General features: G+C 43.0%; 1 protein-coding gene across 3 annotated transcripts in view; it reads right to left on the reverse strand.

Moving 5' to 3' along the window:
* Positions 1-3614: 3614 nt before the first annotated feature.
* The window catches only part of DHX57 (DExH-box helicase 57), a 75969-nt gene continuing 64682 nt past the window's right edge, over positions 3615-14901 (reverse strand). For all 3 annotated transcript variants that reach the window (XM_056567459.1, XM_056567457.1, XM_056567458.1), the window contains 3 exons: positions 8974-9108; positions 8693-8893; positions 3615-5313 (listed from right to left, as the gene is read on the reverse strand). In XM_056567459.1, the coding sequence (XP_056423434.1) occupies positions 5170-5313; positions 8693-8893; positions 8974-9108 (480 nt within the window). In that variant the 3' untranslated portion in view covers positions 3615-5169. The remainder of the gene's footprint in view (positions 5314-8692; positions 8894-8973; positions 9109-14901) is intronic.

Raw genomic sequence — 14901 nt, forward strand, 5'->3', positions numbered from 1 at the left:
CCCTGCTGGCCATAGCAGGCCTCTCTCCCGCAGCCGTTCTTCCAGGAGCTGCTCGCTGTCTCCTCCACGGGGCTCCCAGTCCGCCTCATCCCGCTCCAGGGATCCTACATTCCGTTCCAAGTCTCCTGGTGAACTTGATAACAGTCTGACCCGCTCTCTGAGGAGATGTCCCATATGTCAGACATGGAGGACAGCCTAGTGTCAGCTGCCAGACACCTTTCACTTGCAGGACCCTGGAACTTCGAGGCAGTTCCAGAAGTCTCCTTCCGCAGGGTGAGACTCCTTTCCCAGGTCTGCCAGTCCCGGCCTCCAAGGTCCCCTGCCCTGGCGGTGGCATTTCAGTCCGCCCTCAAAAACCTGCTGTCCCAGGGTGTAATTGTGCCAGTTCCTCCTCATGAATGTTTTTCAGGGTTTTACTCCAATCTTTGTGGTCCTCAAAAAGGAAGGCACGGTTTGTCCTATCCTGGATCTCAAACTTCTCAATAGCCACCTGCAACATTTCCACATGGAATCTGAGATCCGTAATTGCATTCATGGACCCGGGCGAGTTTCTGTCCTCTGTGGACATTCAGGATGCTTACCTGCATGTCCCCATCTGCCTGTTTCATCAGCGTTTCCTAAGCTTTGCGGTTCCTGCTGGTCATATTCAGTTTGTGGCTCTGCCCTTCGAGCTGGCCACGGCTCCTCAGGTGTTCTCAGAGATCTTTGCGGCAGTGATCGCCATCCTCCACTCCCGGGGCGTGTCTGTGCTTCCTTACCTGGACGACCTGGTGGTCAAGGCTCTCTCCCTGTCAGAGAACCTGGAAAGTCTCCACATCTCGCCAGACCTTCGGAGCGTTTCAGCTAGATTGTCAATCGAACCAAATCCAATCTCTCTCATTCTCAGTCACTGGTTTTCTTGGGACTCCATTTCGACACCACGTCGGCCAAGATTTGGCTTCTGGCATGCGTTGAAAGCAGGGGTTAGTCTCACCGCAGCAAGACTCCAGTCTCAATCAGAGCCTGCAAGATGGTACTGGGCAGGATGGTGGCATCCTTTTCTCAATCTTCACAGGGATAAATAAGGTGGTACTTCGTCCGGTTCCCTCCTTCCTGCCGAAGGTGGTTTCCTCCTTCCACCTGAATGAGGAAATCATTTTCCTCTGCTCTTGTCCCAACCTTTCCCATCCTCCGGAACACTCCCTCCATAAGCTGGACCTAGTTCGGGCCCTATTTGTTGGTCACTTATTTTCGGCGCTGTGACTGGCTGTTTACGATTCCCGATGGATGGCGTAAGGGGCTTCCTGCTTCTAAGGCAACCATCTCAGAGTGGATCCGATCGGCCATTTCGGAGAGGTACTGCTGTAAAGGGAAGGTTCCACTTGGTTTTCCGTGCACGCTTTTGCATCTGCCGATGCGGGACTTGGTCGCAAGGTTCTTCAGGCGGCGGTGGCTCAGTCCTCTGCCTAACTTCCTCTTGTTGGGATTTGGTGCTGCTGCCAAGTTGAATATTGGCTCTGGGTGCAAGAAAAACTAGTTAACCTCTGACCAAGTTGTTTAATAAGTACACAAGCTTTTTAAGAGAAATATTTATTTGGTTTCACTTTACAATTTGCTACTATTTCCCAAAATAAATTACAGTTTTGTATGGAAAAATCAATCAGCTTATTTTCATGTGAAAGGCAGTGTTCACCAAGAAATGCAATAAACTATTGCTCATGAGTGTAACACTTTTAACATGGTTGACATCACAAATTTGGCAGCCATTTCTGGGTCAATGATCACCTATTCGCATGCTAGGTCATCACTATCAGATTGGTGGGATGCCAATACTTGATCAGCTGCTTGCCAGAGCTTCTGCATGTCCATAGACCAGTGTTTTCCAAACAGTGTGCCTCCAGGTGTTGCAAGACTACAACTCCCAGCATGGCTGAACAGCCTTTGGCTGTCTAGACATGCTGGGAGTTGTAGTTAAGCACACTGTTTGGAAAACACTGCCATAGACAGTGAGAAAGAGCAGGTACCAAATGGCTCCATACATTATGTAGTAGCCATTCTGGGTAACTGCAGCTCTCGTTGTAGTGGTTTCAGCTTCCTGCACCATTCATTGTGTATACAGGTGTCACATCCTTGGCAAACAGCTGAATGCCTGGTGCAGGGACCCCACCGATCTGATATTATTGACCTATTTTTGAAAATTGATCATCTATAAATTTAACCACAAACTTTGAACACATCCTAATGGAATGTGGTTTTTGGAATCTGCTCTTAATTTATGATAAAAACTACAGCATGGATTCCCATTAAAAACATGGGACAAAGAGTGGAAAAAAAATAGTGTGAACCTCCATGCTGATGGCTCATGTCTGCCCAGTCCTAGCGCCAAAGAATTTCTGGGCAGAGATTCTGTAGTGTGAACATACCCTAACTCACTTTTTATTTATTTATTTTTTTTTATAAATAATCTGGCAGGATTCCCCAAAGTATACCTCAATTGGATGCCACTGTATTGCATTTGCTTGTGTTATAAGAACTACATCTATGTAGACACTGCATTATGTAGCATATGACTGTCACATGTCATAACACACAATTGTTTGGATGTCACATTATATTTAACCTGTGAAACCCAGGAAAACAACAAGTTTATTTTTTTCCTACAGTTTTGTGATGCTGCATATGAAGTCAGCTTTAGGGTATGTTCACACATAAAGGATATGCTGCATATTTTGTGCAGCTGATTTTGCTACCCATTAACTTCAGAAAATATGTAGCAGATCTTGTATGTGTGAACGTACCTTTAGGCTAGGTTTAAACTTAGGAAGCTCCAGACCAAAAATTTCTATCCGGAACTTCTGAGTGCGGCCTGCCCTGACAATAACTTGGTGCTAGGACAGTGTAGACATTGCTGTCCCCATAGACGACAATGGCTGTGGAGCGGATTCTGCCTTTTTTGGCAGGTGGATCATCAGCCATTGAAATGCTGTAGTGTGCACACTGCAGTGGAATTCCAATTAGAAATTTTGTACTGTGAACCTAGCCTTACAGTGCTGTTATACACATACACATACACACATGACATGGTGATTACACTAAAACATTTTCCACCGGTGTACATTTTGATAACTGGAATATGGACAATGGAAAAGATTTTGAAATTTTTTTTTTTTTTTACATGATTTAACAGCTTCAGAACATATTCTTTTTGTATTGCTTTCTACAGAGAGTGTTGTATGTGATCAAGGGTTCTACGATTCACTGCTCAAAAAAATAAAGAGAACACATCCTAGATCTGAATGAATGAACTAATCGTATGACATACTTTTGTCTTTACATAGTTGAATGTGCTGACAACAAAATCGCACAAAAATGATCAATGGAAATCAAATTTATCAACCCATGGAGGTCTGGATATGGAGCCACACTCAAAATCAAAGTGAAAAACCACACTACAGGCTGATCTAACTTTGATGTAATGTCCTTAAAACAAGTCAAAATGAGGCTCGTGTGTGTGTGTGTGTGTGTGTGTGTCCGTCCGTGTGTGTGTGTGTGTGTGTGTGTCCGTGTGTGTCCTCCACGTGCCCATATGACCTCCCTACATCGCCTGGGCATGCTCCTGATGAGGTGGCGGATGGTCTCCCAGACCTCTGGACTAAAGCATCCACCAAATCCTGGACAGTCTGTGGTGCAATGTGGCGTTGGTGGATGGAGCGAGACATGATGTCCCAGATATGCTCCATCGGATTCAGGTCTGGAGAACAGGCAGGCCAGTCCATAGCATCAATGCCTTCCTCTTGCAGGAACTGCTGACACACTCCAGCCACATGAAGTCTAGCATTGTGTTGCATTAGGAGGAACCAAGGGCCAACCACACCAGCATATGGTCTCACAAGGGGTCTGAGGATCTCATCTTGGTACCTAATGACAGTCAGGCTACCTCTGGCAAGCACATGGAGGGCTGTGCGGCCCCCCAAAGAAATGCCACCCCACACCATTACTAACACCCCCCCCGCCAAACCAGTCATGCTGGAGGATGTAGCAGACAGTAGAACGTTCTCCACAATGTCTCCAGACTGTCACATATGCTCAGTTTGAACTTGCTTTTACCTGTGAAGAGCACAGGGTGCCAGTGGTGAATTTGCCAATCTTGGTGTTCTCTGGCAAATGCCAAATGTCCTGCACGGTGTTGGGCTGTAAGCACACCCCCCACCTGTGGATGTCGGGCCCTCATACCACCCTCATGGAGTCTGTTTCTGACCGTTTGAGTGGACACATGCACATTTGTGGACTGCTGGAGGTAATTTTGTAGGGCTCTGGCAGTGCTCCTGCTTCTCCTTGCACAAAGGTGGAGGTAGCGGTCCTGCTGCTGGGTTGTTGCCCTCTTACAGCCTACTCCACGTCTCCTGATTTACTGGCCTGTCTCCTGGTAGCGCCTCCATGCTATGGACACAATGCTGACAGGCACAGCAAACCTTCTTGCCACAGCTCGCACTGATGTGCCATCCTGGATGAGCTGCACTACCTGAGCCACTTGTGTGGGTTGTAGACTCAGTCTCATGCTACCACTAGAGTGAAAGCACTGCCAGCATTCAAAAGTGACCAAAACATCAGCCAGGAAGCATAGGAAGTGAGAAGTGGTCTGTGGTCACCACCATGCAACCACTCCTTTATTCGGGTGTCTTGCTAATTGCCTATCATTTCCACCTGTTGTCTGTTCCATTTGCACAACAGCATGTGAAATTGATAGTCAACCAGTGTTGTTTCCTGAGTGGACAGTGTGATTTCACAGACGTGTGATTGACTTGGAGTTAAATTGTGTTTTAAGTGTTCCCTTTATTTTTTTTGAGTAGTGTATTATTTCTTTACAAACATCTGAATAATTTCACTACCATCCAGCATTAAATGTTTTGTCATACCCATACATTACATACATGCCCTACAGAAAATAAGCACTTTTTACATTCTCTTTGAACAAGGTTGGGTTTACACTAGTATATAACAGAAGCGTTTTGTGTCCGTATTAAGTCCTAGCTTGACCACGTATCTATACTGACACCTGCCAGGTTGGGTGATCAGACTCATGGTTGGCTGGGACTTGTGGCCATATTATGCTAGTATAAACCCAGCATAAGAGGTGGGGGGGGGGCGCAAGAATCTACACAGCCTCGATTTCTATTCTCTATGGCAAAGTTACTGCGTTGTCACCAGTTTTACTATCATGGCAATAATACGGGAGCCCCGGGGGCAGGTGCACAGGTCCATTGTTGGATTCTTGATTTTATCCTGCAGCAACTGATCAAGTTCACTGCGCAGCTCTTTCACCAGTTCTGCTACCTGTAAAACACATTGGCAAAGGATTACGTATGTGCAGCCTTTATTTGTTGCATTGTCAACCTACAACACTGCAGGACTAGGTGCTGTGGAACTTTATGCCCTACAGCCTAGTTCATTAAATAGACCAGTTTCCCAAGCATGGTGCATCTAGCTGTTGCAAAACTACAACTCTCAGCATGCCCAGACATCCAAAGGCTGTTCGCGCATGCTGCGAGTTGTAGTCTTGCAACTACAGTAGAGTGCGACGTGTCAATCGGACTAAATGTAATGAAAGCCATGAATGTTTTAATACATCTTTGGCTATTCACCCCTAGGCATACTGCTGTTCCAGCTGCACTGCCACTCTGGTGTCTCTCCGCAGTTCCTTGCTAAAATTATGTCCTGTACAACATGCGCCTGACACTACGACCACTCATTGGCCTCAGTGATCACATACCATATACACAGGAAGAGACCATGAGGTGGATCACAGGCTGCTGCATCACATTCACGTATACTGCACATCATTGCAGCACTTCTGACATCACTGGACCAACAGCGAGTTCAGGGTTTTTCACCGTTCTCAGCATGCATGGAATTTCTGTTATCTATTAAAAGGGGTACTCCAGTGGAAAACGTTTTTCTTTTTAAATCAACTGGTGCCAGAAAGTTTGACTCGCCGACCACCGGTAACCAGGAAGAGGATAGTGGCGGTTACCAGAGACCCCGGGAGAGCGAAGGAAGGTATGTACATCTTTATTCTTTTTTACTGCCGGCATTATGGGGGTCAATTTCTATAGTCTGAAGTTCTCCGTTAAACAGATTTGTAAATTACTTCTATAAAAAAAATCTTAATCCTTCTAGTACTTATTAGCTGCTTAATACTACAGAGGAAATTCTTTTCTTTCTGGAACAGTGCTCTCTGCTGACATCTCTGTCCATTTTAACCTGTTCAGGACATAGGGCGTATGCATACGCCCTGCATCCCGAGTCCTTAAGGACGTAGGGCGTATGCATACGCCCGTGGGAATTCCAGTCCCCGCCACTAGCCGGTTGGGGACCGGACCGGGATGCCTGCTGAAATCATTCAGCAGGCATCCGGCACATCGCCGAGGGGGGTCCTGAGACCCCCCACGTTGGCGATCGGAGAAAATCGCATGTCAATTCAGACATGTGATTTTCTCCTATTCCGGGCTGATCGGGTCTCTGGTGACCCGATCACCCGGAAAATAGGGATGATCGGAGCTGTCAGTGACAGCCCCGATCATCCTGAGGGATAGGAGCGAGTGGGGAAGGAAGGTGGCAGTAAAGCGATATTTACTGCTGCCCTTCTAGTGGTTGCCAAACTGCAACTCCCAGTATGCCCAGACAGCCAAAGGCTGTCTGGGCATGCTGGGAGTTGTAGTTTTGCAATATCTGGAGGGTCACAGTTTGGAGACCACTATTACAGTGGTGCCCAGACGGTAGCCCTCCAGATGTTGCCAAACTACAACTCTCAGCATGCCTAGACTGCCCAGGCAAGCTGGGAGTTGTAGTTCTGTAACATCTGTCCCTTCAGATTTAGCAATTTTCATGAAAATTTAGAAAATTGCTGCTCTACTTTGAAGCCCTCTAATTTTTTCCAAAAAGTAAAAAGATGTCCATTTTATGATGCCACAAAGTAGACATATTTTATTTGTGAATCAATATATAATTTATTTGGAATGTCCATTTTCCTTACAAGCAGAGAGCTTCAAAGTTAGAAAAATGCTAATTTTTCATGAAATGTTGGGATTTTTCAACAAGAAAGGATGCAAGTAACGACGAAAATTTACCACTAACAGAAAGAAGTATATGTCACGAAAAAACTCTCAGAATCAGAATAATCGGTAAAAGCATCTCAGAGTTATTAATGCATAAAGTGACAGTGGTCAGAATTGCGAAAAAGGGCTGCGTCCTTAACCCCTTAAGGACCGTTTTTCGGTTTTTGCTCTTTCGTTTTTTCCTCCTTACCTTTAAAAAATCATAACTCTTAAAATTTTGCACCTAAAAATCTGTATTACAGCTTATTTTTTGCGCCACCAATTCTACTTTGTAATGATATCAGTCATTTTACCCAAAAATCTACGGCGAAACGGGGAAAAAAAATCATTGTGCGACAAAATTTAAAAAATACAGCCATTTTGCAAATTTTGGGGGCTTCCATTTCTACGTAGTACATTTTTCGGTAAAAATTACACCTTATCTTTATTCTCTAGGTCCATATGGTTAAAATGATACTCTACTTATATAGGTTTGATTTTGTATTATTTCAGAAAAAAATCATGAATACATGCAGGAAAATGTATACGTTTAAAATTGTCATCTTCTGACCCCTATAACTTTTTTATTTTTCCGTGTTCAGGGCGCTATGAGGTCAGTGCCTCTAATAGCGATCAGTGCCGCACGCTATTAGAGGCGGGTCCCGGCTTTACTATGATGCCTGCCGTGATATGATGCGGGGTCACCGTGGGACCCCGCGTTATATCACGGGAGTGGGACCAAGGACTTACTCATACGTCCTTGGTCCTTAAGGGGTTAAGAACTGTACAGAGTAGGAGAAAATCCCCATAGCAAACATATGCTGTTCTGGACAGTTCCTAAAATGGACAGAGATGTCAGCAGAGAGCTGTGTGTTCCAAAAAGAAAATAATTTTTATCTGTAGTATTCAGCAGCTAATAAGTACTGGAAGGATTAAGACTTTTTTAATAGAAGTCATTTACTGGCACCAGTTGATCCAAAAAAAAAAAAAAAGTTTTCCACCGGAGTATCCCTTTAAAAAAAACTTTGTAATGGCAGATATATCAAACTGTATAGCATAAAGTTGCAAATGTCAGGTTTATAGGCCTGATATAGTCAATGAAGACATTGGCAGAAGTCTGGCACTGAGAGGAAAATGGGTGAAACATGTTGAATGCAAAGTCTTTCACCAGACAGAAGATTTCCTGGCTTCCCTCATATAAAATTAGCTGATTTAATAGTTTGCTCTATATGGACAGATTTAAAGAAGTACACAGGATCCCTAAAGTACAATTTAGGCTAGATTCATACTGCGTTTTAGAAGTCTGTCAGAGGTATCCATCAGCATATCGCAGAAACAAATTGCCGATGTATCCTGTAATGGAGAGCAGTGGGTGCCATTCATTTCAACTCAATGAACGAATTACTTAAAAGCACTCTAGAGGCCTTCATTCGGGCCACCAAAATGAATGGTGCCTGCTACTCTCCATTACAATATACGATGGAAACCTGTTTTCAGCAAGACAGCGACTGATATCTCTGACAGACTGCTAAAAAATGCATTTTCAATTTTTCATAAAGTTTTATATATTTTATTTTACATTTTGGTTTTGTAACTCAAATAATATTTAGTGCTTTTACCTGATGTGAGGCAGCTGCAAAACGGATCCACCCATCATCTAGCGAGATGAGAAATTCGCCTTTGCGAAGCTCAACATTAACTTGTCCACCACCGAACAGTACCAAAGGGTATACAGACACCATGCTGCAGTCTCGCACAAAAACACGGCTGGTCTTGATCTTTTCATGATAGACTAAGTAAGGGCTGTCAAAGTGTCGCACCTAAAACATACACCCATTAGAAATGTTGTGAGCAACATTGATATAAGAGGGATGATAAGCAACAGTGGTGAGTGTCCAACCTGATAATTGATGGAGGAGGGATGGATGTGAACGTATCCATCATTCTTGGTAACAAACTTCAGCTCCTCGGCTTTTGGCTGCATTTTTACGGCACCTGCTCTTGTCACCTGGTATTTGCCTTCTGGTAATTTCACCTGAGAAAATGTGAGATTGTTTTACTGGTTGTAAAATAATCAGAATAAACATTGAAATCATTTTTAAAGAGACATCAGTTAGATATTAAAAGGGGTATTCCGGCCATAGACATCTTATCCCCTAACCAAAGGAAACCTCTGTTTCCAGGACTGGAGACTTGACGTCACGCCCCCTTGTGACATCATACCACGCCCCCTCCATTCATGACTATGGGAGGGGGCGTAACGGTTTCCAAGACTGGAGCAGCAGCACGGCATAAAATGCAGGTGCTGCACGAGATCACAGGGTGTCCCCAGCGGTGGGCCCCCACGATCAGACATCTTCTCCCCTATCCTTTGGATAGGGGATAAGATGTCTATGGCCGGAATACCCCTTTAAGGGGATGTCTAGTTCAGTGGGCTCTCTCTAGTGCCCAGCCAAGTGGATAGCAAGGGGGTGTTATTGGCCATGTGTTCACATCACAGGAAGAGGCTGCTAACTGCTGTCTGTATGAAGCTGGCCATACACGTAGAATATCTGTTGGCCAAAACACTTCCAAACATTTAACTAACTATACCAGAAACATGGCACAGGCAACTGAACTGCTGAGTTTTGGGGCAGCAACTTCTGGCAGAGCTTTTCCTCTGCACAGGTTTTGATACATTTCCCCAAATATGTCTAGTATCCTGTGCATAAATTGTGCCCAGGGTAGGAGACCCTATATATATCACTATGTTAAGCTGATTTCTGATTGTAATTTTACATTTTTTGTACATTATTTTTGGCAGCAGCCATCTTGCCTAACTTATTTTTTAACATAATTTAAAGACATGCTTTACTGCAAGCTGTGAACAGAATCTTCTGTTTTATCTACCTACTGGTGTCAACTTTCACTGTACTCCTGTCTGTGATAAAGGAGACTACTGGAAAGTGATCTGTGCAAAACGCTAAAATATAGATTGCAAAAGGAAAATTACAAAAAACATCACCAGATGTTTATGTTGAACATAAAAATTTGCTTTAAAAGGGGTACTCCCCGGGAAAACATATATATATATTTTTTTTTAATCCACTGGTGCCAGAAAGTGAAAACAGATTTATAAATGACTTCTACTTAAAAATCTTAACCATTCCAGTACTTATCAGCTGCTGTATGCTCCACAGGAAGTTCTTTTCTTTTTGAATTTCCTTTCTGTCTGACCACAGTGCTCTCTGCTGACACGTCTGTCCATTTTAGGAACTGTCCGGAGCAGGATAGGTTTGCTATGGGGATTTGTTCCTAGACAGTTCCCAGAGGTGTCAGCAGAGAGCACTGTGGTCAGACAGAAATTCAAAAAGAAAAGAACTTCCTGTGGAGCATGCAGCAGCTGATAAGGACTGAAAGGGTTAAGATTCTTAAATAAAACATATTTGTAAATTACTTCTAACTTTCTGGCACCAGTTGATAAAAAAAATAATAAAAAAGTATTCCAACCCCTTTAAACAATAGATCGTTTTTTATGACACATTCCCTTTAATGAGCTGGAAACATTTACCCACATTAACAGCCCGTTTCCTGTCCCATCAAAAGAAAAAAAATAATGCTGAAATATTTTAAAGCTGGGTGAAGCTTAATGCACCAGATTACTGAAGCTGGGTCACTGATCCAGTGATTTATTCTGAGTTTTCTTTAAGATGAGGAAAGGAGACTTCTACCTCATTGGGGATGTTTACTTGTCTTTTAGATGAAACTGCACATTAATTGGTTTAACTGGTTACCAATATTACATAAAATCTTAAATGCCTTTGATCTTAAAAGGGGTACTCCGGTGAAAAACTTTTTTTTTTAAAATCAACTGGTGCCAGAATGTTAAACAGATTTGAAAATTACTTCTATTAGAAAATATTAATCCTTTCAGTACTTAGCTGCTGTATGCTCCACAGGAAGTTCTTTTATTTTTGAATTTCTTTTCTGTCTGACTACAGTGCTCTCTGCTGACACCTCTGTCCATGTCAGGAACTGTCCAGAGCAGGATAGGTTTGCTATGGGGATTTTCTGCTACTCTGGACAGTTCCTGATATGGACAGCAGAGAGCACTGTGGTCAGACAGAAAATTAATTAAAAAAGAACTTCCTGTAGAGCATACAGCAGCTGATAAGTACTGGAAGGATTAGGATTTTTAAATAGAAGTAATTTACAAATCTGCTTAACTTTCTGGCACCAGTTGATAAAAAATTAAAAATAAAATATATGTGTTCTACCGGAGTACCCCTTTAACCCCTTAAGGACTCAGCGTTTTACCATTTTCATTTTTTCCTCATCACCTTCCAAAAATCATAACGCTTTCAATTTTGCACCTAAAAATCCATATGATGGCTTATTTTTTGCGCCACCAATTCTACTTTGCAGTGACAATAGTCATTTTACAAAAAAATCCACGGCGAAACGGAAAAAAAAAAATCATTGTGCGACAAAATTGAAGAAAAAATTTCATTTTGTAACTTTTGGGGGCTTGCGTTCTGCGCAGTGCATTTTTTGGTCAAAATTACACCTTATCTTTATTCTGTACGTCCATACGGTTAAAATGATACCCTACTCATATGGATTTGATTTTGTCGCACTTCTGAAAAAAATCATAACTACATGCAGGAAAATTTATACGTTTAAAATTGTCATTTTCTGACCCCTGTAACTTTTTTATTGTTCCCCGTACGGGCCGGTATGAAGGCTCATTTTTGGCGCCGTGTTCTGAAGTTTTTTTTATCGGTACCATTTTTGTGTTGATCGGACTTTTTGATCGCTTTTTATGATATAAAAAGTGACCAAAAATACGCTATTTTGGACTTTGGAATTTTTTTGCGCGTACACGTTTGACCGTGTGGTTTAATTAATGATATAATTTAATAGTTCGGACATTTACGCACACGGCGATACCACATAATGTAAATTTTTATTTTTATTTACACTTTTTTTTATGGGAAAAGGGTCGTGATTCAAACTTTTATTAGGGAAGGGGTTAAATGACCTTAACTTTTTTTTTTTTTGCAGTGCTATAGCCCCCATAGGGACCTATAGCACTGCACACACTGATCTCTTATGCTGATCCCTGCAAAGCCATAGCCTTGCACGGATCAGTGAGATAGGGGCTTGATTGCTCAAGCCTGTAGCTCAGGTTTGGAGCAATCAATCGACGATCGGACGCCGGAGGCAGATAAGGAGACCTCCGCCTGCGTCCCAGCTGATCGGAACATCACGATTTTATCGCGATGTCCCGATCAGCCCGACTGAGCTGCCGGGCAGTGTTTACTTTCGTTTTCAGACGTGGCGGTCAACTTTGATCGCCGCGTCTGAAGGGTTAACAGCGCGGCACAACGATCGGTGCCGCACACTGTTAGCCCAGGGTCCCGGCTATCGTTAGCAGCCGGGACCGACGACCCGGTGTGATGCGGGGTCACGGCGTGACCCCGTACGCCCTGAGTCCTTAAGAGGTTAAGGGTACATTTACACATACTGTATCCACTGGAGATTTGATTTTTTATTATTTTATTTATAACCATTTATTTATATTGAGTTACCAGTATGCAAGCAATCCTCCACAGATACGGTACTTGTCAAAAATGACTAAAAAAAAAATCAACTCTAGTTAGAAAAGGGTTTATTCATTTGCTGGGGATGGGAGGGAGGGGTTAGTGCTGGGCAGTATGACCAAAAATGCATATCACGGTATTTTTGTAAGTTATGACGGTTCCACGGTATCAGTATTCCCCCCCCTCCTTCTCCTCCCTGGGGAACTAATCATGTGTGACTCTGGCGCTGCTTCAAGATGCCAGGCGCTGTGCTATGCGCTATAAAGGGTTAAGATTCCGGCCGCATGCGCTATAAATGGTTAAGATGCCGGCTGCATGCGCTATAAATGGTTAAGATGCCGGCCGCATGCGCTTTAAATGAATAAGATTAAAGGAAAACTGTCAGATATTTTCTCCCGCACTATCCTGGAGGATAGTGGGGGAGACGCCGATTAAAACGAGCCCTACCTTACCCGGATCCGCCCGGCCATTCACCCCGCAATTGTAGTTTTATTCTATGTGTATATCTTGCTGTAACTGGCACGGGCGGGGCTTCTGCCGCTTATGAATATTCATCCCCCCTCCCTTCAGTTAGGAGCGGCGAAGAGAGGGAGAGCTACATAAAACTACAATTGCGGGTGAACATCCGGGCGGATCCGGGTAAGGTAGGGCTCATTTTAATCAGCATCTCCCACACTTAACCATCAGTATCTGTGGATAGTGCGGGAGAAAATATCTGACAGTTTACCTTTAACCCCTTAAGGACCAATGCAAATAAACCTGTACGCCCCTGAAAGACCAGGCCTGTTTTTTCAAATCGGGGATGTCGGTCTTTATAAGAGAATAACTCTGTCAGAATTATCGTGATTGGCAAAACGTTACCATTGTTTTTTTGTCACAAGTTGTCCTTCATGTACATAGTAAAAGTAAGCCGATATCATTTGTATTTTTTTTTACAATGCAAAAAATCATGAGATTTTTACAAAAAATTTAGATTTTTTGCTATTTTAACACTAATAGGTTGCATATATTTATACTTACTGACCAAATAGTTTATGAAACTTATACTTTCAGATGTCTACTTTATTTTGATGTAATTTTTTTGTTTTTAATTAACATTTTAAATTAGTTAGAAGCCTAACAATTTAACTTGAAATTTTGAAAATTTGAAAAGTACATCTTTTTTTATGTGCTATGCAAGGTTTGCAGAAATTAAAAGGTAGTAGAACATAGGAACACCCCCCCCCCCCCCCCAAATTACCCCATTTAAAAACTAGACCCCTCAAGGTATTCGTTAGGGGGTACAGTGAGTATTTTAACACCATAGTTTTTTGGCAGGAATTATTACAAAGTCAGTGTTAAAAATTCGAAATTTGCAATTTTTCACAAATGCATCATTTGGGGGGCATATTTTTTGTACATCACTTCTGATATTGAAAGAAATGCACCCTATATTTTATTTAGCTGCTTGTCCCTTGTTCGGAAATACCCCCGCTTTGGCCATATATGGTTCCTTGGCCGCGTGGTAGGACTCAGAAGGAGAGGAGCGCCATTTGGCTTTCAGGGCAGGACAGTACCCCCACCCCCACAAGTGACCCCATTTATATACCGCACCCCTACAAGTTATTGGCTGGACCAGGGACCTCTCTGATTGGTCCTTGGTCAGCTGGCAGTATAACGCGTCTGTCTGTGACAGTTAAGGCTCCTGATGGATATATCCGCCATGTTGTGGGAATAAGCACCCGCTCATGGCGAATATATCCATCACTGCTGCGGCTGGGTAGCTCAGTGTGTCCGCTCATGACTGCTGGCGGGAAATCCGCCGCTATGAGTGGACACACGAAGCTACTCAGCCGCAGCAGGGAGCTCATTACCGTGACTGCTGCATAATGTGTAGGATCACATGGTGGACATCCGCAGCATATTACATGCTGCGGATGCCCGCCAATGCGATCCTACACATTATGCTTTTTTTTTTTTTATTAGATTCATTTAATAAATGTATTTTAAATATATATATATTTTTTTTTTTTACACTTTTATTACATTTTTATTTATTTTTACACTTTTATTTTATTTATTTTATTTTTTTTTACACTTTTATTTTATTTATTTTTACACTTTTTAATGCTTTGGAATACTTAGTATTCCAAAGCATTGCAGTTATATGCTGCCTGCCAGTTTTCACTAGCAGGCAGCATATCAGGACGTCCTTTCAGGCAATGCCCAGGGCAGACCTGGGGGTCTTTGTAGGACCCCCGGCTGCC

The sequence above is a fragment of the Hyla sarda genome, chromosome 3 (genome assembly GCF_029499605.1).
Source record: "Hyla sarda isolate aHylSar1 chromosome 3, aHylSar1.hap1, whole genome shotgun sequence".
NCBI lineage: Eukaryota > Metazoa > Chordata > Amphibia > Anura > Hylidae > Hyla > Hyla sarda.